This window comes from Sinocyclocheilus anshuiensis, unplaced genomic scaffold (genome assembly GCF_001515605.1).
Source record: "Sinocyclocheilus anshuiensis isolate Anshui unplaced genomic scaffold, SAMN03320099.WGS_v1.1 scaffold329, whole genome shotgun sequence".
NCBI classification, from domain to species: domain Eukaryota; kingdom Metazoa; phylum Chordata; class Actinopteri; order Cypriniformes; family Cyprinidae; genus Sinocyclocheilus; species Sinocyclocheilus anshuiensis.
The window spans coordinates 1,841,699-1,866,275 of record NW_015540881.1 but is presented as its reverse complement, the minus strand read 5'-3'; the positions used below and the strand labels follow the sequence as shown (position 1 = coordinate 1,866,275).

General features: G+C 39.5%; 1 protein-coding gene across 6 annotated transcripts in view; it reads right to left on the bottom strand.

The window, feature by feature from the left end:
• Positions 1-24,577, bottom strand: part of LOC107688496 (TRAF2 and NCK-interacting protein kinase-like) — a 125,101-nt gene that overhangs the window by 3,503 nt on the left and 97,021 nt on the right. The window contains exons 1-23 of one of the 6 annotated variants that reach the window (XM_016486177.1): positions 23,043-23,123; positions 22,481-22,656; positions 19,989-20,055; positions 19,700-19,898; positions 18,154-18,264; positions 16,127-16,213; positions 14,553-14,756; positions 12,425-12,694; positions 9,804-9,968; positions 9,007-9,252; positions 8,405-8,532; positions 8,172-8,311; positions 7,221-7,318; positions 5,199-5,374; positions 4,834-4,939; positions 4,576-4,719; positions 4,099-4,201; positions 3,685-3,855; positions 3,435-3,578; positions 3,129-3,263; positions 2,282-2,382; positions 1,936-2,085; positions 386-545 (exon numbers count right to left, since the gene is read on the bottom strand). In XM_016486177.1, the coding sequence (XP_016341663.1) occupies positions 386-545; positions 1,936-2,085; positions 2,282-2,382; positions 3,129-3,263; positions 3,435-3,578; positions 3,685-3,855; positions 4,099-4,201; positions 4,576-4,719; positions 4,834-4,939; positions 5,199-5,374; positions 7,221-7,318; positions 8,172-8,311; positions 8,405-8,532; positions 9,007-9,252; positions 9,804-9,968; positions 12,425-12,694; positions 14,553-14,756; positions 16,127-16,213; positions 18,154-18,264; positions 19,700-19,898; positions 19,989-20,055; positions 22,481-22,656; positions 23,043-23,110 (3,349 nt within the window). In that variant the 5' untranslated portion in view covers positions 23,111-23,123. Of the gene's footprint in view, positions 1-385; positions 546-1,935; positions 2,086-2,281; positions 2,383-3,128; positions 3,264-3,434; positions 3,579-3,684; positions 3,856-4,098; positions 4,202-4,575; positions 4,720-4,833; positions 4,940-5,198; positions 5,375-7,220; positions 7,319-8,171; positions 8,312-8,404; positions 8,533-9,006; positions 9,253-9,803; positions 9,969-12,424; positions 12,695-14,552; positions 14,757-16,126; positions 16,214-18,153; positions 18,265-19,699; positions 19,899-19,988; positions 20,056-22,480; positions 22,657-23,042; positions 23,124-24,577 lie in introns of those variants that run through there. The other 5 variants (XM_016486180.1, XM_016486178.1, XM_016486182.1 and 2 more) reach the window with 5 other exon arrangements.

The window sequence follows — 24,577 nt, the reverse complement described above, 5'->3', positions numbered from 1 at the left end:
ACACACAACCACATTCATACTTCTCAAAACACAGAAGTTGAAGCCAAGTTCGAATGCTTTTGAACTCTGGGTGAACTACTTTTTTCTCCTCCCACAAAGCAGAGAATGTGTGGCAGCCCTTTGTTGTTTTCATGCACTTCTGCTGGCCTCGCATCCCTCAAGCTCTACCCATGTGCTGGCAGCTAACACAAACAGACATTGCGGTAGAGGCCAATCGGAAATCAGTGCCACTGTGGAATCAGGCTAATATTAGTCAATACAGCAAAATATGCTGTTTTTGTAAGCATCCCCTAAAGATAAATATTTGATAACTAGAATAGAAGTCATTCTCTGGTCAGTATTTTCCTCTTGCACAGCTGGGAAGGGTATTGAAACACAGACTCACCAACAGAAGTGGGCATCTCTCCCCACTGCAAGACCACGTCCTTGGTGATTCTGCCGTAGGTGTTGACATAAACGCCCTCATCTTCATAACACAGCAGCATCTCCATGCCATCAGTCTTGGGAAGCACCACGATGGCATGAGGAGTCACACTGCTCTGGATCTAACAGAAAGAAGAAGGGGTGCTTAAGGAGACCATTAGATGACCACATATTCCATTTACATTTATTAATTCAAAGAATCATTGTTTACAAAAGGGAATCTATGGAATTATAGTATTTCTATTTAGGTAACACTTTAGCATAGGCACCAATTCTCACTGTTAACTAGTTGCTTATTAGCATCCCTATTATTAACATATTGGCTGTTTATTAGTGCTTATAAAGCACATATTCTGCATGACCATATTCTACATCCCTAATCCTACTGAATACCTAAACTTATCAACTACCTTACTAACTATTAATAAGCAGCAAATTGGGAGTCTTTAGAGGCAAAAGTCATAGTTAATGGTTTGTTAATAGTAAGAATTGGACCTTAAAATAAAGTGTGACTTGTTTTTCATACAAAAAGCTTATTAAATGCACTAATAATTGCATTTTGGCATCTATCTATCTATCTATCTATCTGAGACTCCAAGTAGGTTGCAGATTTGGAAAATGGTGGCACTTGAGACCGAAGGGTTTCTGATTTAATTCTTGGTTTAACACCTTCTTCACCTTAATTCTTAACGTCTTTATCAGTTAATATCTTTTCTTCTTAATGTTTTATTTTCAATGAGCATTTCTTGTCCAATTGTCACACCGTAATTTTGGAATTTCTATAGTATTGCATCCTTCTCATGGGCATTTAATATATTTTTGACTTTTCAGTGTGTTAAATCTTTTTTTTTTGCCCATTTTAACTGTAAAACCTGCTTAATTATGCACATCTGAATATACTGTAAGGTGGCTTTGCACTTACAGCCCGCCCTTGTTAACAACTATATATCACTTATACAAACTTTACAGTAGTTATTAAGACTGATGTGGTATGGAGTTTGTAAAATGTGCTTGGAAAAAAACACTCAAGTCAATATTCTGATATGTGTGTGTGTGTATATATATATATATATATATATATATGCACAGCCATTATCTGAACATAGTATGTGTAGTATAGGAACAGAAATTGAGCTTCTGCCTTCCTCAAAGCACCTGAAATCATCCTTACACTTTTCACACTTTCAAGTGCCGTGAAGGGAACATAACGTGTGGAGGCACATGTTTTTTCACTAAGATTAGACTACAACCCCCAAGAGCAACACTGCCAAGGGAACCCCTCAACCAATCAAGAGGATGTTGCTCATGAACGGCTCCCTTACCTAGAAGCACAACTAAATTGTGTTTTTACAGACCCCAAACCACAGCCTAGTACCACAGATTAAAACCAAAGGTCTGCACTGCTGCATTCCGATTTAATTTGTGGTTATAGAGGATTTGCATTGCAAATTTATTAGCAACAAAAATGGATCCAGCATTTCTATGAGGTTCATTTAAAAATGCATTACTTACATGTGATGGTATGTAGATGTCATAAGGGTTTCCAGAATCCACATCTATGACGTGAAAGCCCACACTAGAGCCATAGATGACCTTTAACCTCTGACCCTCTTCTACAGTCAGGTCCACCAGCTGAGGCCTGTGCTGCAGCTCTGTGAACGACTGCCAGAAACAAAAAGATACAGATACAGAAATGGATGCGGAGTCTAGGGAACTGGTTAAACAGGCAGTTAATGCATGCAAACCTTTAAGGCATTTTCTTTCATTGACAAATTATATTATTACATGTTAGTTAAATAGCAAGAAAGAAATACAGAGAGCATTTGAAAGATGAGGAAATATTGTTACACCATCATACCTTGAAAGCCATGAATTTATGGTACGGCTTGGGGGCCCATGCATAAATCTCCACAGAGCTCTTGAGTGCGATCACCAGGAATTTGATTCTCTCGTATTTCACTGAAAACAAAGTAAATCATGCTTTCAGTTACCTGCAGCTCACAGTGGCAGTTTGTCATATTCATACAAGGAAGCAGACCATCTCCCGCTGACATCTCCATGCTGTTTAGAGGAGAGCTGAATGCCAATCCTCTCGATTAGCCTCAGAGATCTCGATTAGCCTACTCAACCGCCTCCATCTTAACAGCTTTTGTCTAACAGGAAAGCCTTCATCTTTCAACCCCAATATCTTGGACTTTGCTTCATTCTGCACGCTCAGAAAAAGCAGCTAATATACTGTATATGCTGCTAATATTTATATTAATATGTAATCTTGCTAATAAAATAGAATATAAATAATACAAAGAAATGTATTCCATAAGGCTGCTACTATTTATTATATTCTTAATGTTGTTAATAAAATATAAATAATACAATAAAGTAACATTTGATGTTATTTTAATTTTGTTGATGATAATATGAAGTTACTGATATTTAGGAAAAAACAATACTGATAACTAAGAGAGAAAACTCATTGACTCAAACTCTATTAACCTCTATTCTTTATTACTGGATTTAACATTTTGAATACTTACTTTATGCCACAGCGTTAATGTAATTTATACTTAAATACAAGAGTTGTATTTGGATATTAGTTGCCACCATACAAGATGTTAGTATCCAACTTGATATTGAGGTACTGTGAAATTACACTGGCATTTATATCAATACTTTTGTGACAACTCTAGCAGAGATGGATGACTTACCAACTTTATAGTGAATACAGCCTTCCAGATCCCCAACAGTGATCCAGCCCTGTTTCTTCTCTACCTCCGGATCGTTGTGCAGTATCCTGTTTCTCAGCCATGACAAGTAGTAGACACGTAGCTTGTTTTTCTTCCCTGTAAACAAGGCTGACATGTTAATAAAAGACGACATGTATCCCCAAAAGACACAAAGAGCTGCCACCAGGCTTTGGTTCAACACTTTTTTTTTAGTGTATTAGTGGACTTAAGTTTCTGCAAATGTCAACTTTGATGCCCTTGTGTAGCTCTTTTTGTAGTGGGACAAACCTGATATGGTGACCAGGACATTTAGACCCTCTAGCACCTCCATCTGTTGGAAGCGCCGGCGAGTGATGAGGTTATACACCTTGCCCTGACCGCTGCGGTCCAGCAGCATTAGACCGTTCTCAGTGCCCACCAAGAGGTTCACACCTGAACACGAAACACCAGCCTCGTCAGAATTGGATTCTGACTCAAGAATGTATGAGAAGACGAATTAAAAACAAACAAAGCAGATATCAGAGAGAGGGTGATTTACCCCATAGAGCAGCACACAGTATCTCTGAGTTGAAGCGCTTCTTGTACTTGCGGATCTCTGGTGTGTCGCTGTGAGGTCTGATGTTGGTGGGGTTGACATTGACCACAGAGATCTTGCGAGCCTCGTTCAGTTTGGCCTGTTCCTGACGCAACAGCTCATTAGCAAACAAAGCTGCAGAGATGAGAAGACAAGAAAACACATTAAATTATACAAAAGAGGAAACATTTCATTCATAAAGGGATGTTTGGACAAGAACCAAACCCGGCAGGAATCATTCAGTGGCCTAGAATAAACCTATTCTAAAACCCATTTTATCCAAAATGACATATCTAAATTGCTTTCCATAAATGTTCTTCCTTTTAGTGTTGCAGACTGTGATAACGAGATGTGTTTGTTTGTGATTTGTATATTTACCGGCCGCTGAGCTCTCATCGTTGTCATCTGTGGGGGAGGTCTGATACACACGTGGGTCCACAAAAGGAGTGAAAGAAGCTTTCGAACCACCTCCATGCCCAAACTACAAAAATAACAAATGAACCATATCAGCTCCAGTAAAATGATTTAATAGCAGGCATTCAGAGAAAAGCAGTCTGGAGTTGGGGCTAAAAATACAACAGAAGCACAGTTCCTGCTGTTTAGATAATAGATGGTTCAGAAATTTCACTCACTTGTGAGTCAGTAAATAATGTCTGTGACAGAGTTATGAAAATATTAAGAGTCATTAGGATAGCAAAGTGCTTTCCTCACATTTTCAGACTCTTTAGTCTCATTTTAATTCTAGTTATAGTGAAGAGAGGAGAGCAAATTAAAGGGAGAGGAGGGTAGGACAAGATTGGGATATTTCAAATTCAAATACATATCAGATATGTATCCCTCTTAAATGTTATCTACCTCATCCATAGAGTCCAGGTCCTGGGAATTGAGGCCTGTTGGAGTTCCTGATGGGGAGTGGCTTTGCTGCACCAGGTCTGGTAGGTTTCCGTGGCCTGCGAAACCATTGCTCTCGCCGTGGCCCAAGCGTTGCCTCTCATTGGCCTATAGAGAACATCAAACGTAAGTCAAAAATGTGTGAAACATTTGAGAAGTCAGAGATAATAAGTATTTTTTGGAGCTAAATAATATCTAATGTGGCTGGCATTGGCGTCTCACCTCTCTCATTCTTAGGGTGCCATCCTTAGACTCATCGTTGCAGGAGTCACCGAAGGACTCATCACGGCTGCTTGTGAAAGACTCATTATTTCCCTGAACAGAGGGCCTGAGGGAGACCAATACAGGAAACTTAGGCTTAAATTCTACAGAATCACATTAAAACAGAATCTTATTTCTGTGTTCATTTTATTAGTAGGATAAAGGGTGGAGAAGGGGATTAAAACAGTTGCAAGCCAGACTTGAACATGAACTGTCCCCATAAGCACCCTGACTCAACCTGTAAGAGTATGTGCCCTGATTGCTAAGGCACAGCTCTGACATAAGTTATTTTGAGGAACAAGAGAGAACTAAAGGTTTACGCTTACATGATCCTGGGGATGTCACTGACTGACACCGTGCCATCATGCCCCACAGTACCATCCTCATCCTCGCTGCTATCAGAGTCCTCACTGGAGGAGGAGTAGTCGGTCAGTTTAAGGGGCGGCCGGTTGATCTCATCTATTCGCAACTCCCTCAGTTCTTTAGCCAGGGCAGTCAGATCCTGAAAGAAAGAGAGACATAATCATATAACTAGTAACACTGCTATCTTCAGTAGCTCAGTTGCTGCTAGTGACAATAGCTCAATGTTACATTACTGTTATTTTTCCTCAAACCATCAGGATTCGCTAAAATGAATTGGATTAAAAGAATGTAACACTAGTCAGCACCAATAGCCTCATGGCACTTCGGGGGTCCTGAGTTCAAGTCCCGGCTAGCGGACCTGTCCCGATCCGATCTGAATCAGTCCATTTGATGGTACAAGAAAATGAACCGGTTCAAAAATGTTTCACTGATTCATCTGAGTAAGTTCACAGAATTCCTAAAGCTTTACTGAGGTTTAAAGGATTTATAACTGCGCTATAAAGCTCCAAATTTAAAGTATCTGTCCAAACACTGGTGATTAAAGTCATTAAAATGTAAAGTAAACACAGCAGGTGCTCAAGCTTTATTAGAGGTTTGCTCAAGTAGAAGAAGATTCAGTTGTAAAATTCTCACATATTCAGTTACTTTTTCTCCCACAAAGAAAAAATCTCTGCAATGGTTTGCTGAGTACTTTGGAGGTCTCATGCAAAGGTCATCTGTAATCAGTTTGCATTCGACCTGTAATCCCAGTTTTAGGCCCAACATAAAAATGCCCCCTCCTGAACTTTAGTTGCTATAGAAACAGTAAGGGTCCCAAACAAACAGCTAGGGTTATTTGTGCTGGGACGAGAGAATCCGAGCCAAGTAGGGAGAATAACACACACTCACACATAGAGTCCATTGACAAAGCCACTGGCAATCCAGCTTGGTGAGAAAGTTGAGAGGGTGAAAGAGGACAAGCTTTTCTCAAGTCAGCGTTGCTATTGAGATTCGCAGGCAAGAATTCCCACAGTCCTCTGCCAAGCAACCTTTAGAGATTGAGAGGGACTGAGAGAAAGATGGATGGGAATGTAACCAACCCTTACTCTGGCTTTCCAGCCCTGATTGAGGTCCAGGTGACAAGACAGATAAAGAACAGCGAGAGAGAGAAAACACAGGAGAGACGTGCAGAAAGAGCTTTGGAACTGGTTAATACAGATTGTAGGTCAGCTAATTATGTAGACAGCTCTAGCCCTTTGTTCAAACATTCATCATGTCGGAAGAGAAGTTTCCTCAAGTAAGAACTTGGGTTGTCCAAGCCAAAATAGCTCAGAGAAATAAACCTGCCATAAAAAAAACAAATGTAGTAACATAAACAAAAAAAAGATAAGGTTTGGTTTTGTAGGAATGTAGGAAAGCATGGCGCTGGCAATGCCAATGTCATGGGCGTGATTCCCTGGCAATGCATAAGCTAATAAATTGCATATCTTTTATGCATTTGTCAGGTGCTTTTATAGAAATTGACTTCCATTGCATTTATGCAGATGTATTTGACATAAAATTTAAGTAGTTGTAGGTGTAATTTTAGTTGATCTAAAATTACGCTAATATAATTCATATTAATAAAATTGATAGTTATTCCAAATAAAGTCTAATTTTAAATATCAGTTTTGGCCAAGTGAGCTCAAAGTTTCAGCCAAGAATTTTAATTTCAGTGTATCACTTATCTAAAAGCTCTGAGTGTTCACAAGTGGAAAAGAGAGGACAGTCTGAACAATGCAACCAGTGGGACATCTGAAGGTTGCATCTGCATCTGAAGGTTGTTTAGTCTAGAACTGTGTCTGAAGGTCAAATCTACATCCAAAGAGAACTAAAAGCACCTTCAAGCAAATGCTAGATAAAAATGAAGTGACAAAGTAGGTTCAAATAGTAGTGTGCTGTACATATCGAGACAAAAAATGAAGAATGGCTAGATTATATTTAAGGGCTATTGGTATGCATCTTACCGCAGGTCGACCAGGTTTGTTCAACTCTCTGCTTTCCTCCTGAATGGGTTTGGAATTCTCCTGTAATGCCACTGGAGATCCTTCTGATTTACCAGAGCCTGGAAAACAACATAACAGGTTGTAACCACATGTTTGTGATTAAAGGACATCAAATGTAAAAGTTTCAGAAAAACCTATACCAATCGACCCTTATTCTGATTATTGGTGAGGAGATGTAAAAGACAACTTGTTCTCAAACAGAATGAAAACTCTGAGATTGCTGGCATTATTGTAAACAAAAATATACAAAAGGTGGACTCTACCTATCTTTACAGCACCTAGAAATACACCTTCTAGATTGGACTAAAAATTAAAACAGGCAAACAATGTATCCACCATGTCATACTATACATCCACTTCACTCTCTGGAGGACGAGCGCAGTACTGCACATCTGACACGGTGAACAGAGTGGAACTGTCCAGCAAAAACAACCAGAATGAAGCCTGATCGAGTGCCAGCTCCTTCAGTCCCTTGGAGACTGTCAGACTGAGGCATTCTGGGAGGGCCACGTCTGCACCAGTCACTCACAACACAACATGAACACCCACAATGGCTTGTAACAAAAGGTTTGCTCATGGGGACCCGTTTAAATCAGGCCTGGATCAAGTCCTGATCCTTTCTATCCCCCAATTACCTGTCTGCCTCTACTGTCCTGTAAATAAAAGCTAGAAAACGCCTTTCTTTTGGATGGTGTTGTGCAGTGGTTAAACCTCAAGGCTGCTTTCCAGAAGGTTTCGGGTTTGATACTTCAAAACATGAATTAATCACCATGTAACTTACTCCAAAGGGATTTTCCCAGTAAAAACATTATGGCATCAAAGTTGTGTGAGATTTTTATCTAGAATTGTATTCTAGAATTGTTTTGTCCTCATTACAGAAACTCAAGATAACTCAAGACACAGCATTCTCACCTTTCGGCTGGTTCCTCTCACTGGATCCAGGCTGCGAGCCGCCCTGAGAGCTGGGTGTGCTGGAGCTGGATGAGTTGTTACTGCTGGTTCTCTGCAGAGCCACATCCAGGGACAACTCTGCCCTCCTCAGGTCTGGATTACTGGAGAGTTCAAGATACAGTCAGTGCTTCAATATACCAACATAGAGCAACACCTCCAGCATGTGATCTGACTGAGAGCTGAGTTGAGCTGACCTGGTGCGGATGAGCTGGGAGGCCGCTCGCCCCCCTCCACCGGACTCTCCGTTCCCAGGAGAGTTCTTCCTCACCAGAGCAGGGGAGATAGATGTGGTCCGCTGAGGCACCTGGGTAGTACTGCACAACTTTAATCAAACACACAAAGACCAAACGTCAGAGATGAGGGATCATAGCGTGATCACAACCATCAGTTCTCTTGAATAACAAAGACAGCCTGCATATTTTATTAATAGTCTTTTAATAATTTATTTACTACAAAGTCTTGTAATTTAAACATTCAAACTACGATTCAGAATTTTGAGGTCAGTAAGATTTTTTGAAAAAGTAATACTTTTGCTCAGAAAGGACACAATTCTTCAGAGGAATAAATTATTACATTTTTAAAATAATAGAAAACAAGATATTTGAAATAGCAATAATATTTACAACATTACTGTTATGACTAATGTAAATCACCTGTAAATCATACCGACCCCAAACTTTTGAAATGTAAAGTATTTGTCAAAAACATTATCAAAAGATATCTCTTCAGGTGTGAAGCCTTGAAAATAGGAAAAAGTAAAGCTCATCATTAAAGTTCATTACTGTATAATTCTGACCTTGGGAGGAACGTCTTCTTCCATTAGCCAGGGGGAACTGCGTTCAGGCTTTTCCTCACGGCTGGCCATGCGAGGGGCCGGAGGGGGCATCTCTGAAGTCGGGTCGGAGTTCTGCCGTGGCATCTCTGGCCGATGGGACACCAGGCTCTCCTGGAAGGCTGAAACGCCCTTGGCAGATTGATCATGCAAAGACTGAGAGACTGACAGAGAGGAGCTATGGGATCTCACTGGAACCAAATGAGCCATCTAATAAGAGGAAGAAACCATTAAGTGCTTAGATCAGAATTCTGACACTTTCGCCAATGAATTTTCATGACCTTTCCAGTCATTGGTGAATACAGGATAAAGATGTTTTAGAAATGATTTTCAAAGGAATTATTATTTGCTGGATGGATTTCCATGTGTTCCATGTGTACTTTTGAATTAGAACATTTATTTATACTTATTAGATGTCTCCAATAACACCCTTAAAGGACAGAATGATGTTTCACACTGGCTTATGAGCGTGTTTTATAATAATTTAATTAGGGATGCACAATATTAAATTCTGTATAATAAGCCGACACTTATTTTCATATTATGGTCAACAAATGTCCAATATAAAATTCAATCATTTTAAATGCTGCAAGTGAATTTATGCATCACAACATTATGAAAAAAATTATTATTTTTAAAGATTTACTAAAGATAACAGAAAAACTTTAAAAATAAATAAATAAATAAATAAATAACTGATACAGTACTGATATACTGAGCATTAAGAATTAATGCTTTGAACAAAAAGCTAAATGTTATACCTGAGGCTCCACAGGGCGGTGCATAGGAGGGGTCCGTACCGGCTGAATTCCACCACTGCTAAAGGACTCGGAGCGTGGAGGAAGGGAAGGGTCGGAGATACGGTTAGCCACTTTATGCTGCAGGGCAGGAGAACTCTGGCGGTTCAGTTTAGAGCGCTCCTCAACCTTCATGAATAATAAAAAGACACATAAGAACAGGCCAAACGGTTTAACTCAGCCACCACCTACCAAACAAGTGAAAACTAGCAAGACCTATTTTTGGAAAATGCACCAGCAAACACTAAAGTTAATCAGTTGAAACTATCACACCATCTGAAAGAGAAAAGCAATCTATTCAGCTAGAAGCTGAATTAGCCGTTGCATGTTGATCGGGTCATTCATACAACAATCGGTTAGAGCAGACCAGCACCTTCTACAAGCAGAGAGACTGAAGACCTTTGAGATGTGAAAGGATAGAAAGTATTTCAATGGGTAAAGAATCTGCTTTGGCAATAGAAAAAGCCAATATATGAGACACTGCTTGGAAACTAGATTTAAGGATTTCAGTTCCAGTCTAATTTCTAAGAAAGTCATCAAAGTAATCAGTGAAGTTACTAGTAGTCTTTCAGTGTCTCACAACTTGAGGGCTTCTTGTTTGCAACAACAGATCTTTTCAAAGAACTAGACAGACACTGGTTAACCATCTGTGTCTCAGAAATGCAGATTCCTACTGGTGAAGAAGCTTGTCAAATTCGAAAAGAAATGGGTGGTTAGTGTGGAGATGGATGGCATCTTGCTCAGAGATATCATATGTCTAGAGTCATAATTCAGGTTATTTAATGGGCATTCTAAATGGCAACTAGATGACCCATCATTGGTGTCTAAAAGAACTGGTTATATTGGTTGAAAAGCTAGTTTTTTCCCTATCCAAGCGCAGTTCTCGATGAACAAGAAACTGCTACGGGACATGATACAATCACAGCCAATAAGAGGAAATTTGTTTTTTAATATACAGTGCTGCAGGAATGAGTCTTAAAACCTGGAAATGAGATGTTCCAGAAATCAATGGTTTTTTGGTTAAAAGCCTGAAACAACGTCTGTGGTCAACACAAGGTCAAAATATTTTCACATTTGATTCTATTCATAAAAGTTGTTCATTTGTGAAGATTATCTTGATGCATGCAACATGCAAGAATTAGCCACAGACCTTGTTTTCCATTCAATTATTTTTCTTATTAAATCCTGTTGGCTTTTCTGTTGTTCAGGTTGGCCTACAAAAATTACGTCTTTCATACAGCACTTTGTTATGTGGACTAATGAGATTTTGCTGACTAGGCAATCCACTGTGGCTTTGCGCTTGTTGTGGCTGGTTAGGACATGGTGTAGAGAAACAAAATTCATGGAACGGATTCAGCTTTCCAGGAGTACTTCCAGAAATCTGAACACTTCCCAATACATACAAAATTCAATGGATGTTGTTTTACATTAAACATTTAGTTTTCAAAACTACATAACAAAAGTGGTTTGATTTAAACGATTTGAGGAGTTTACCACATGCCACCTTGCGAGAGAAAAAGAGGGGCTCCAACACCAATGGGCGATGCACCCAGAAGCACCCAGCAATGGGCGATGCACCCAGAAGCACCCAGCAATGGGCTGCACTGATTATGAAAGCTTACACAAACACAGAGGGCATCCAGTCGGGGTGGTGGGCCATCAGAATCAGGAGGATCAGGGGCAAACTAATGACAAATGGGCTTTCATGATGTCACTGATGAGTAAGAGCCAGTAAGATGGGAACACGAGGAATGGGGACACGTGAAGTACTGATGGACTACTTAATGGTCAGTTGCATAATGTACATATGCAGATTTTGGAATAGCATTCAGTAACTAAAAAAATTTGCCATTACGTGACATTTTATTTTGAGGATTAAGAGAGAAAATCAGTAACATACTGTAATATAAGAAGAGCTATTTACATCTATTCACACCTATTTACAAAGATCGCAGACCACCTCAATTGACGAGAGGCCTGATCGTCATCATGTTGGTGGGGGAGAACGGGGAGCCTACGGGGGATGAATTGGGACTGACCAAGGAGCTGTGACGTCTACCTGGGGATGGCGACCTTGAGGAGGCTGGGCTTGCTCTGGGTGTGCTCCGAGGAGAGAGCCCCATCCAGCGCAATACAGAGCGGAGCGGTGAGGCCATATTGGAATTTTTAGAGGATTTATGGTGAACAATATAAAAGCCCTCGCGTCCACAAGATTTGGAACGCCAGATGGGCTGGTTAAAACTCTGCCTGATCAACTCCGCCGAAGCGGATGAAGACAGGTCCAGAGCAGAGGAGCACCGATTCACACGAAATGAATCGTCTGAATTGAACGTTGCGAGAGGCACGTCCCACTCCCTTTTCGGCACCATCAGGAGGTTCTTGGACGACACTGAGTTTGAACGCTGACCTTTGGCCATCATCTTTCGGAACGAGTGCTCTGGGGCTGACTGAGACAGCAAGCTGTCCTCATCGAGGAACAGACACTCCTGGTTAATGGCGATTTGTGGGAGCAACTCATCTACATCTAGTCTACGGCACGGTGAAAGCTTCACATCTGAGGCTGAGGCCAGGTTCTCTGAACTAACCGCTTTAGTGATCACTGGGTTGGGCTTGCGTCCGCGGGCCTCCTGCCCGGCCTTTTGGAAGGCCCTAAGCTGTCGCACCTGCTGGCTAATGTTTTCTCGACTCTCTTGCTGTCCTGAGACATGGAAGCTGGGCTGCTGCTGCTGCTTCCTGTGATGTAAATGCTTCGTGACCTGTTCTCTAATAGGGGGAAGCATTCTAGTGGGGTCTGAGGGGCTCCGGTGGGGGACGTGGCGCTGACGGGATGGGGATGAGGAGGGCCGGCCATGGACCTGAAACAGTGAGTCAAGAGTTTTTTTGTTAAACAGAGTTAAGCTGGTTAAAAAACATCTGGGCCAAGTGCATACTACAAGACTGAAACTCGTATCGCTTTTTACACTGAGGTCTCAGAAAGTCTCACCAACTTCCAACATGTCACCAAAGATATTCCAGTTCCATGTTTGTGGACAAGAATCGAGTGTAGTGTTAAAAGTGCATTCAGTAGTTCTTTAGCTAGAGTTAGTGTTGCTATTCTTTGTGTACTTTAACAACCAATACCACAATACTGTTAGACACTGCACTGCCATCTATCAACATAGATCAGCATGATCGTCTGTGAGTTTTATGTAAATTACACTGAATTTATTATTGTGTAAACTACTCTATAAATCTTACTAGTATCAATTGCCTGTCCAATACAAAACGAACTACTACTCAGGATTTTCTCTGTCATCAAATCTTTCCATGTTGTGAATGTCTTGCCAATATTTATGCTAGTTTTTTCATTCATGTCAGTCTGTCTGTCTTCAGACCTTCACTTCTTTGGCCATATAGTTACTGATTCTTCCATTTTCTCTGCTGGTAAAGCATGATATGTGTGTTACATTGTCTAAGTTTTGTTCTACACATCACCAAACAATGCCAACGCTTATGAGGATTCTGTCCAACATTTAGTAAAACACAGCGAATCATGAGTGGGGTGAACTGCACCATACATTATTAAACTCTTTTGAAAGACAACTATTATGAGTACAGTACTCAACTCATCAGTTTTCACAAAAACACCATTTATTTCTTAAAGCAGCACTATGTAACTTTTGGCGCTCTAGCGGTTAATAAACAGAACTGCACACATCCAGCGGAAGAACATTCCAACCGGAGCTACTTCTCTAAGTTTATGTCTATGGCGATTCACGCAGGTATGCGTTACTCGGCAGCGGTGACGACCCGACCAGGCTACAATAGTCCAAATATAAGTACTTATTATAAGTGTACTGCAGTGATTCGGAATAAGACAAAAACGCGGTTTGGAAGATTAATTCATGATGTACTCGCTCATTATATACATTTTGCAAATTCTGAACACAGAAAAATTTACATAGTGCTGCTTTAAATGTGAAATGTGTAATATATTTATATATATACGTATATATATATTTTAATTAGCACCAAACTATTGAATGCACCTTTAATATGTGTGCTTTTGTGTGAAAACAAATTTTGAGATCTGTGATTAGTAATTTCTGCAACAACCTTCTGTTTTGTAGTGTGCGCTTGGCCTAGTGAAGCAAAGACAAAACCAGAACACTATAGCGAATGTAGTTCAAAACAAAGAGTCCAGATTGCTTCACAAAGACATTAAATACGGTTTCCTTCAGTTATATATAGTGTTCTAAATGGACTGTGGTGGTCATTTTGCTGACATGCTAGGATAAAACAAGAGAGTTAATCGGTCCAGTTTCATTTTGCTGACTCAGCATCAAGTATTGTTGGACTTTCAGTAAAAGTTTCCAGGCTGGTGACCCTGAAAAATGTGCTGGAAAACACTGTGTCCTAACCAGATGCAATGTGTTTCCAGTGACAAGCAATTTGTCTGTATGCACAGAATGTGTAACAGTGTAGGATGTGAAGCCAATCAGAAAATATTTGGTGCTAAATGTACAGTTATTAGCATTAGGATTTTGGACAAATCAGATTTCACTGTGGGGCTAGAGAGTGTGCCCTGGTACTTGTTGCTTATCATGGTCACAACTGGTCAGGACAAAAAAACAAACAGGTTTGCTTTTCACATCATCGCATCATCCCTGGGGTAAGGCAACACTGAGATGCTGGAAAAAAGGACAAATTCAGTCTAATTTCAGTTTTGCCCACCTCTTTGGCCCAGGCAGGTTTATCGCATTGGTTGACTGCATCTTTGTAATGATAGAGTTGCTTCTTCTCTGCAGGTCTTGAGTCTTGTTGCGGTTGCTGCTGCTGCTGTTGTTGGAGAGAGACAAGGTAAGCTCTCTCTTGCTGGAGCTGTCTCTGCAGTCTCTCTGACTGTCTCTGTTCCTCCAGCTGTTTACGTTTATACTCCTTAAGACACAGAGAGATTATGATAGTTAAAAAAAAAAAAAAACTTTTGCAAAACATCAACAAGGGCCATGCAATTGCAAGAACTTAAACACAGTACCACAAAAGCACAATGACCATACACTGGCACACATACACAATCAAAACATGCACGTGCTGGACCAATTATATGTAGCTCAAGACAAATGGGAGGATACAAATCCATGCCAGGCATAGTTCTGCCTCAATGGCAGAAATCTGGGATGGTGCTACAGATGGAAAAAATACGCAAGTACCACTCTTCTGTAAAAAAAAGTACATTTGAAGCTCAAGAATGGAGCTACCGGGAACATAAAATCCTCAAGCGCAGTTTTTCACTCTTTTATCATTCTCTTTTCTCCTTTGTCTCCCTAGTGGCTTCAGTGGAAAGCACATTTTATTGCATCATTCTGGCCAGCTCTAAACTTCAAAACTCCAAAAGAGCAAAGAAAGAAAGGAAAGACCTGCTAAGGTCCACATCTCTCCCAGTTTCACATACAATGCATCAAAGCAAGTGGGATTTCACAGGAACAAATGTTTTAATTTGTTAAGGATAAAAAAATGACTCTGCTGTCATTTGCCTGTCAACTATAAATTAATTGAACACCATACATAAATAATAACTTGTTTTGTTGTCTGTATTGTTTACACAGTCTATATCAGGGATCCTCAGATCTGGCCCACAATATCCACTTTCCTGCAGAGTTTAGCTCTAACCCTAATCAAACACACCGGATCAAGCTAATCAATGTCTTCAGGAACAGTAGAAAATCACAGGTAGGTGAGTTTGATCAGGGTTGGAGCTAAACTCTGCAGCGCATTGGCCCTCCAGGGCAAGATTTGAGGAACCCTGGTCTATATGCTGGCACTGATATAATGTGTAGTGTAGATCATCATGAATATACATGATGTATTGTACATAAATGTTAAAAACATCAAAATCTAACTCTATACAGTTGCCATATACTGTACAAACAGCAGCAGAGTAGTTAGCACAGTTGTGTTCCTTTCAGTTGGAGTCATGCTGCTCAGATGGATAATTCAGGTTCAAGTCCAGCTTACAACATAACTTATATCTCACTCCTCAATATGTCCCCTCTGTCACCAAATCAAAAACTACATTCTTGTTCTTCTAAATGGTGTTATTTCTCATGTTTTACAAGCACAAGCAAAAATAAAACAAAAACGGCACTTAATTTCAATACTTCAAAGCAAAATATAACACAATTGTGATTCTGCATGCACGTAAGGAGGCCAAAAGATTAACAAATAGATATGGGTCAGCGCAGAAGTGGGTCGGGGGAGGAGGGACAGGGTTCAGGGGTACAGCAAGGCGAGTGTCTTCTCTCGGTTACCAGTAGGAGCGCCTGCTCTTGCAAAAGCTGTTGCTGCAGAATCTCGAGCTGTCTCTGTTCCTCTTCCAACTGACGACGGATATACTCCTACAGACCAGTCGCGACGCAAGAGACAGGAAAAAACAGAAGAGCGAGTTTATCACAGTTTGCACAGGATTTGGAGTGAAAGTGTGACAGGAGAAGACCACAGAAGATGAATAAGTGTGAGAAGCATAGAACAGCAAAATGACAGAACGATAGCTATCCAACTAGAACCATAGACAGAACGATAGAATTATAGCTAGTTGGCTAGAACGACAGCTGTTAGAATGATAGCTAGCTATCTAGAAAGACAAAATCATAACTAGAACAACAGAGAGAGAGAGCAATAGCTAGTTAGATAGAACCTTATACTGTAGACTCAACAATAGCTAGCTAAACATATAGAGCCATAGATAAAACTCCGTATAGAACAACAGCTAATTAGATAGAATGCCAGCTAGCTAGAGAGATAAAATGATAGACAGAACAATAGCTGACTAGCTATAACCATAGATTGGAAAAAGATGTCTATCTAGATAAAATGATAGATAACAAGATAGAACAATAGCAAGAATGACAGCTAGATAGAAAGATAGCTAACTAAATTGAAACAGCTAAGTATAACAATAGCTAGCCAGCTAGAACCATAACGACAGCTATAGCTAGAACAACAGCAAGCAAGCTAGCTAGCTAGAACCATAGTCTGAAAAAACAGCTAGTTAAATAAACCATAGTAAGAATGATAGCAAGACAGAATAATAGCTAGTTAGACAGATTGATAGCTAGTTAAGAAGAATGACCCTTACGAAAATTAGCCATGGTTTTACTACAAGTAAAACAAAAAACAAACAAACAAAAAACATGGTTACTATAGTTAAACAATAGCTACACTAACCATAGTTTAACCATGGTATTTGTAGTAAAACTGTGGTTATACATTAAAAACATGGTTACAACACTTTTACTATAATAAAACCATGGTTAATTTTCCTAAAGGGATAGCTAGCTAGCTAGACTTAATAGATAGAAAAATGATAGCTGCCTAGATAGAATGAAAACATGATTGATAGAATGATAAGAAAGAAAGAAAGAAAGAAAGAAAGAAAGAAAGAAAGAAAGAAAGAAAGAAAATGATTAGCCAGAGAAAAGGAGTTGTGAAAAAAAGAGGGAAAAAGTATGAAGTGAAAGATCAGGTACACAATTTAATGAAGCGGTGTAGACCTGTTGAATGCTTGGGAGAGAAGAGAAAGAACAGAGCTGTGTGATGAGTGAAGAGCGGGTGTAAACGTGTGAAGAGAGAGAAAGAGCACACTGGGAGTTTGTACATCAGCACACCTGAAACAGTGTGCCTGAGAGAACAAAATAGGTGGGAGAGGATACTGATAGTGAGAGCAGAGAGAGGGGAGTGTAATCGCGGTGTTCTCAAGAGCAACTGTGAGATGATGATGATGGAAAAACCTGTTCAGCGCGAGCGGTGTGAGCGAGCGCGCGGGTCAGATCTCTGGAAAACAGCGGCCATTAACAGAGTTATTCTTAGAAACGTACCGACAGCTCTGCGAGGTAATTAACCTCACCCACACGAATGAAAGAGAGATATTCTCTTCTATTTATCAAGTCAGTGACTCAGCCGTCCCTTCATACATCATGAGATGTGTGGGGGAATGGTTCAAGGTCATGTGGCTCTATTATACATAACGTTCTTTATAGTGGAAAAAAAGAATGATCGATTTTTAGAATGATCTTCACACACACACACACACACACACACACACACACACACACACACACACATCCCGGTTAAGGATGTTAGATGGTCAATCTTCCTGGAGCAGATAAAGAGAAAAGCAGGAGTGCTGTGCGCTCATTACCCGTGTCTTATCTGGCTCTCCACAGAACCTCTTCGTTACGGAGCCATTCACAGGGTTACTTTCACAACAATTAACTTCCATTAATTGAGTGTGTAGTTGGTTTCCAGCTGTGTCATCGGAGCAGTGCTGTGTGTGTACCTGCTCCCTTTCGGCCTGTCTCCTCTCCTCCTCTCGACGGAGCTGCTCCTCATAGCGATGCCTCTGCTCCCTTTCCTGCTGCTTCCTGAGCTCACGCTCATGCCGCTGTTGCTGTGAGACGCGCACACACACACAATCATGCAGCTGAATAACCTGTTGAGTCTTTACACAGCAACAGTGTAGAAGCATTTTTCCTTCCACGTCCTCTGGTTTCATGTGCAGCGAGTCATTTGTTAATGTGTGATGCTATTGGGACGTAAAATGGACAATTCAGCCAGACCAGCTGGCGTCCTCCATTATCCACATCAGTAGGTTAGAGCTGGGTGATATGACAAAAATATATTTCAGACCTCAATATTTATCAGCCTTTTGATGTCAGTATATCTCAATATTTATGTATTTGCGCTGAAAGGGTAGAGGCAGTATGATGGAGTTTTATTTTTATTATAGTTGAATTCAGTCATTTTGTTAAGTACCATTTTTATTAAATTTGATATATATACTATTTGGGTTTAATTTACTTCTATTTCAGTTCTAGTTTTTATTTCCATTTAGTAATGTTAGTGCTCCTAATCCTACTCTTATTTCAGTTAGTTGCTAAGGCAACATTTCTAATTTTCATTTAGTTTAAGATTTTTTTCTAATATTTTTATTTCATTTCAGCTTTATTTTAATTAACACAATTTTTTTTATAAGTTTTAGTTAACGATAATAACCAGAGTATGTTTAATTCTTTTAATGTATATGCACAGATAAAATGTACAATCAAATTTTATATATAAATGTTACTAAAACATTGTAATAAATGAAAAATTACCAACAAGGAATATCTTAAACATATTTGAGCAACAAATGAAGTGCAAAGTTTGATTCATTGAAACTGTAAGTTTGATTAATTTACGTAAATCAATTCAAACAGACTAAGTCAAACACGTTTTCGCTACACAATAACCCATTTTTTATAACCATTATTTTTAGTATTAAGAATTATTTACAGCATTAGTTACAGTATTTAAGATTCTTAATGGCCAAACAAAAAAGTGCATTAAAATCATTGTAATAGTCACAATATTGTTTAATATAACCAGCAAAATCGCTGTGAATATTCTGCGATTATATAATATATTACCAGGCCCTAGTAGTCATATTCCAAGAATAGACTTCACACAAAACTAGCTTATCATTAGCATGCTGAATTTCCTGCTTCCCACAATGCACTGTTCCTTAAAATAACCCTTGGCCTCAAGCTACACTGAGCCTGGTGTTAAAGTCATCACTCGCTGTAGGAGAGGAATGCTGGTCTGCGTTTGTGTGTAACTGCTAATCTGGATGTTCTCCATATAAATACTAAAGATCTCTTACATCACTGAGCAGATCTAAGTCAGCAAATGCAGAGAGCCTCAATTCATGGATTTATATTACAAAAAGTTATTTTCATATGAGCTCAGAGCAGCTGAAGTTATGCCATGAGACTACAGCTGGTGTAAACCTTGGTGGTTATGGCAAACACACTGTGGCTTGCACACAAACACACACGATGACGTACCTCTTCTAATCGGCGCCTCTGTTCTTTTTGTTCCTCAATGCGTTTCTGTCTCTCTGCCAGTAGTTGGTGCTTGTGTCCCTCATTCTGCTGCTGTTCCAGCTGCTGTCTGCGCAGGGCCTCTGATCGTTCCTTATTGGCCAGCTGCAGCCGTAGGAAATCCCGCCTCAGAGTGGACTCTCCGGGTATGTTAATGATGGAGCTGTATAGAGATGAATGAATGAATCAGTTTGTCTCATATACCCACATCCACACATCCAATACAACCCCCAACACCTCATGCGGGATGTACCTGGGCTCTCCCATGTCGTGCTCCTCCTCCTCCTCTTCACTCCCGCTGTACTCATACTCAGTCTCATCTGCAGGTGTGAAAATGTCCAGCAGTCACATTTCAGTCGTGCAAAACCCTCCCTGATGGGATCCCTGTCAGGTACCTTGACATTTATGCCCTTAAAGCATCTGTCTGCTTTTAAAGGGTCATTGGATGCTACATGCACTTTTACAAGTTGTTTGAACTGAAATGTGTGTTGGCAGTGTGTGTACACAACCACCCTATAATGATAAAAATCCACCCAGTATTTTTTTTTTAATCTGCTTAAATCTTAACCTCTTTCTCAAATCGAGTCGATCTCAATTTCTCTAGCAAATAACAAACTGGAGACACTGATGACTTGCCTGAGGTAAATGAAATGCTAAGTGACTTTTTGTTTACAAGTGGTTTTATTGACGTCTTTCCGCAATTGAAACACTGATTGAGCGATTACATGAGATGTTCATTTATGTTTATTTCACGTTAAAACTAGTAGTAAAAAGGAAGGGATGATTGCGCTCGCTCGCGCCTCCCCTTTCAAAAAAAAGCCGATCTCAGATGCCTGTCTGTTTGACATCACACAGACCCAGGCCCTCCCACGATTGTTTGATTGACAGTAGCGTTTCAGCACAGACTGGATTGGCATTTTACCTTAGACCCACCCTGAGTGAGCTGTCATCAGTCCACCATTGTTTCACCGCCGGAGCAGATATAGACAAGAATGTTTTTGAAGGGAATGCGCCCCCGATCTACCTAAATGCATCTATGTTCGAGCGAATCATTCGTGATCCAGCTTCACCAACAGATGAAGTGAGTCTAAGGTTTTTTAATGAATCTTTGCAAATCGCCTTTCCTAATAATGTGCTAATTAGCAAGTTTCACGATGAATGCGGCTAAAGTAAACAGTGCCTCAGAGAGTGGCTCGGAAGAGAGGGGCGGGGTCAGCAGAGCTCATTAACATTTAAAGGAAAATGATTCGAAACGGCTTGCTCTGAAAAGAGCTGTTTTTGACAAGGTAAAAAAAAAGGTGTTTTTTACACTACCATTGAGAAATTTTAACCAAACTGTTACAGAATTTTCATTAAGACCCTAAAGAATCATATCAACTTGTGGAAAATGGGCATCCAATGACCCCTTTAAAGTGCCAATATTCTATGATTTTGTAGCTTTTCCCTGAAGTGCACTTATGATGTTCAAGGATTCTAGCACCAGTTACAAATATAATTTAGTTTTTATTTACTATTTTTCACCCTCTCTCTGACACTTAAAATTACACAAGCTGTACTATCGTACATTTAAGGGACAAACCGTATTTAATAGAATATCTGACAAGTGGCACTTACAGCAAAGAAATGTAGCACAAACACTTTTTTTTTGTTGAGCAAAGCATTACCCAAAAAGAACTTATGGTTAAGATTATTTAAAAGATAGTTGTTAAAAATGAGGACAAAAATTATTTGAACACTGGTTGTGTCTAAATATTTTTGTTAATAATTACTGTAAAACTTGATATAATATACTTGGTTTAATATTTTGTTTTATATTTTCATTGTTAATAAAGTTTGTGGAAAAAAATGTCAAAATATGTTTTGGGGCCATTGTATACATTAGCATTCAAAAGTTTGGAGACGGTAAGACTTTTTAATGTTTTTGAAAGAATGAAGGCTCTATTTATTTGATCAAAAATACAACAAACCGTAATACTATGAAATATTATAATTTAAAATACCTTTTCTATTTTCTATTTTGTAAAATGATATGATGGCAAATCTGAATTTTCAGCAGCCATTACTCCAGTCTTCAGTGTCACATGAACCTTCAGAAATCATTCTAATATTTTAATTTGCTGCTCAAGAAACATTTCTTATTATTATCATAGCTGAAAACACTAGAATGTGATATTTTCTCAGGATTATGATGAATAGATAATAAGCAGCATTTAAAAAAAAAAATGCAATTCTATAACATAATAAATGTTTTACTGTCACTTTTGTTCAATTTAATTAATTTCTTAAAAAAACTGCAGTGTATATTTTTTAATTTTTAAAAATACAGACATTCAAGGATTTACTAAAATACTTTGGTTTAGGTCTAAATGTTCTCATATAACTCTCTTCTTAATATTATTTATAACCACACAGCAAAATCCTTCATTTTCAACCTTTATTTTGAGAAACGGCCATTTGGAGAAGGGCAATACTACTAAACTCTTATATAATATAACTTCAAGCAGCAATTTAAGGGGCTATATGGGGGGGAAACGACAAGCCAAATGGAAAATGGGGAATGGAGGTCATGTGTTATGTGATAAATGCTAAATGTCAACAGAGATCGAGCATCTGGTGAGGGCTCACGTGGCTGTTCCATCTTCATGGTTGCTCATTTGTTTTAGTGTGCTCAACAAAGTGTGTAAAGACAAAACGGGGCATATCTGATTTGACATGTTAATATATAAAGCTGATCAGGTTGCTCACCTCTCTCGCCTCTCTTCTTCTTGGTGCGGTCGATGTGGTCCTTGAGCTGAATGCGGATCTGTCTCTCGTTGGGCAGTTCTCGGATAAAGGGATGTTTGAGGAGCTGCTCTGTGCTGGGCCTCTGGTTGTGGTTTTTCACCAGACAGCTCTCAATGAATGACTGGAAGTTTTTAGACCTGCAGATATGAGGAAAAGCTTGAGGGAAACGCTGCAGGCCCATCTCTCTCTTTATTTTTGGCTTCTTGTTTTGTCAAGCTGTCTGGCAAGAGCGAGTTTGTTTACAAGTTTAGGAATCATGTACATATCAGTTGCTGTTAACAAATAAAAACCTGTATGTCTAGCGTGACAAGCAACCTTTCTCAAGGTGTTTGCACTCAAATGGGCTGACATACCAAATGAAGATCACATGTGACAGATGAAGTGAACAGTGAATAAGTGTTCAGGAATTTCTGATTAAAAGTAGATGGGACAGAGTGCTTGGGAGATCTTGTTTGGTCTCGCAGAAGCTCCGGACTGGGGGTCTGTCTTTGTGACCTTTGCGAACAAAGAGAGGGGCACTCACCACTTCTTGGACTTGAGCCTGGGAGCCGGGTTTCTAGGGATCAGAAACAGGGCTCTCATTGGGTGCATATCACAAAGGGCTGTGGGGAGAGAGAGGAGAATGTTAACACTGGATGTGTTGTGCTGTCCAAAACTGTCCAGCAGATCTCAGCCTAGCTTTTAGAAACCGACAGGACAAATTATCCATTAGAGTTTATGTGCCAAAACATAAAATCAGATTGCATATTTCTGTTTATTATCTCTTGAATGCTTCATTCCGATTGGACAGTGATCAGGACCATGACAAGAAGCAATATATTTATGGCTTATATATTAATATCCTTTACATACAATAAAGACCTGCTCTTGTCAGAAAGTACTTTTATTATGTATTGCACTCACAATGACACCCATTCAAAATGTGCACAGAAAGCTGGCTACTAAAGGCTTTATTCACACTGCAGTTAAACATGGATCAAATTGGATTTTCCCCCTCACATGTGACACCAATCGTGTGCTTGATTTACCCTTGGGGTGAAAAACGCAAAGCAAAGCAAAGCAAAACAAAGCAAAGCAAAGCACAAACCGAAACAAAACAACCCAAAACAAAACACAAAGCACAAAACAAAACACAAAATAAATAAAAACAACAAAAAAACAATACAATTAAATAAATAAAACAAAATAAAAATAAAAACCATTTATACATTTCCAAAACCATTTAAACTATACTGATATACATTAGCACTCAAATAATGAGACACTTGTTTTGAACAGTGACAACGGACGTCACAATGCAAATTCTAATGCTTAAATTGAGTGCATAAATTCATATTAAATTATATGATGGTATCTGCTGAAGATGTTTCGTGTGACGAATATTCCAGGGTGGGGTGTTTTACACATCTAGGTCAGTTTCGCAGCATTGCCTGTTTAGACAAGTGCATGATATGAGCCATATTTAAAAGTCGTGTGAATACTGTCAAAGCGTGTAGTCCTGGTAATATATTCTGTAAGTATTTTCTTGAACTGACACTAAAAATACTTCTATTTCTCAAATGCGCTGCATTAGTTTTCAGCATGCCTCAATATAAAACCTCTCACGAACAATATCAAGCATCAACAAGAGGTTAAAAACTCAATTTTCAACATGTTTGTGAAGTCCAACAGCTCGCTTTCAACAAATCAACCAAATATGAAGCTAATAGCAACCCTGGAACAGGATTGTGTGGCTTGAATAGACACAGATGGCAAGTATCAGACTACATGGGCAGGTGCGAGCGAGTTCCCAGCACAGAATGGTTGCTGTTTGAGGGTACAATGTCTTTCAGCCTGGCAGCAGGGATGGCAAGCTCATTCCAAACTAGAGGACGGTCGAGCTTTGACCAGCAATGTCACTTTTGGACACAGATCTGTTGCTACATACCAAGGGCCAATATGCCAGTGCCAACAAAAATACATGTACAAACACACACACATTTCCATTTGCTGTCAGCAGTCACAGCGGTGAGTCATCTCTCCAATGGACTACATAAAAAAAAAAAAAAAGGGAGATTT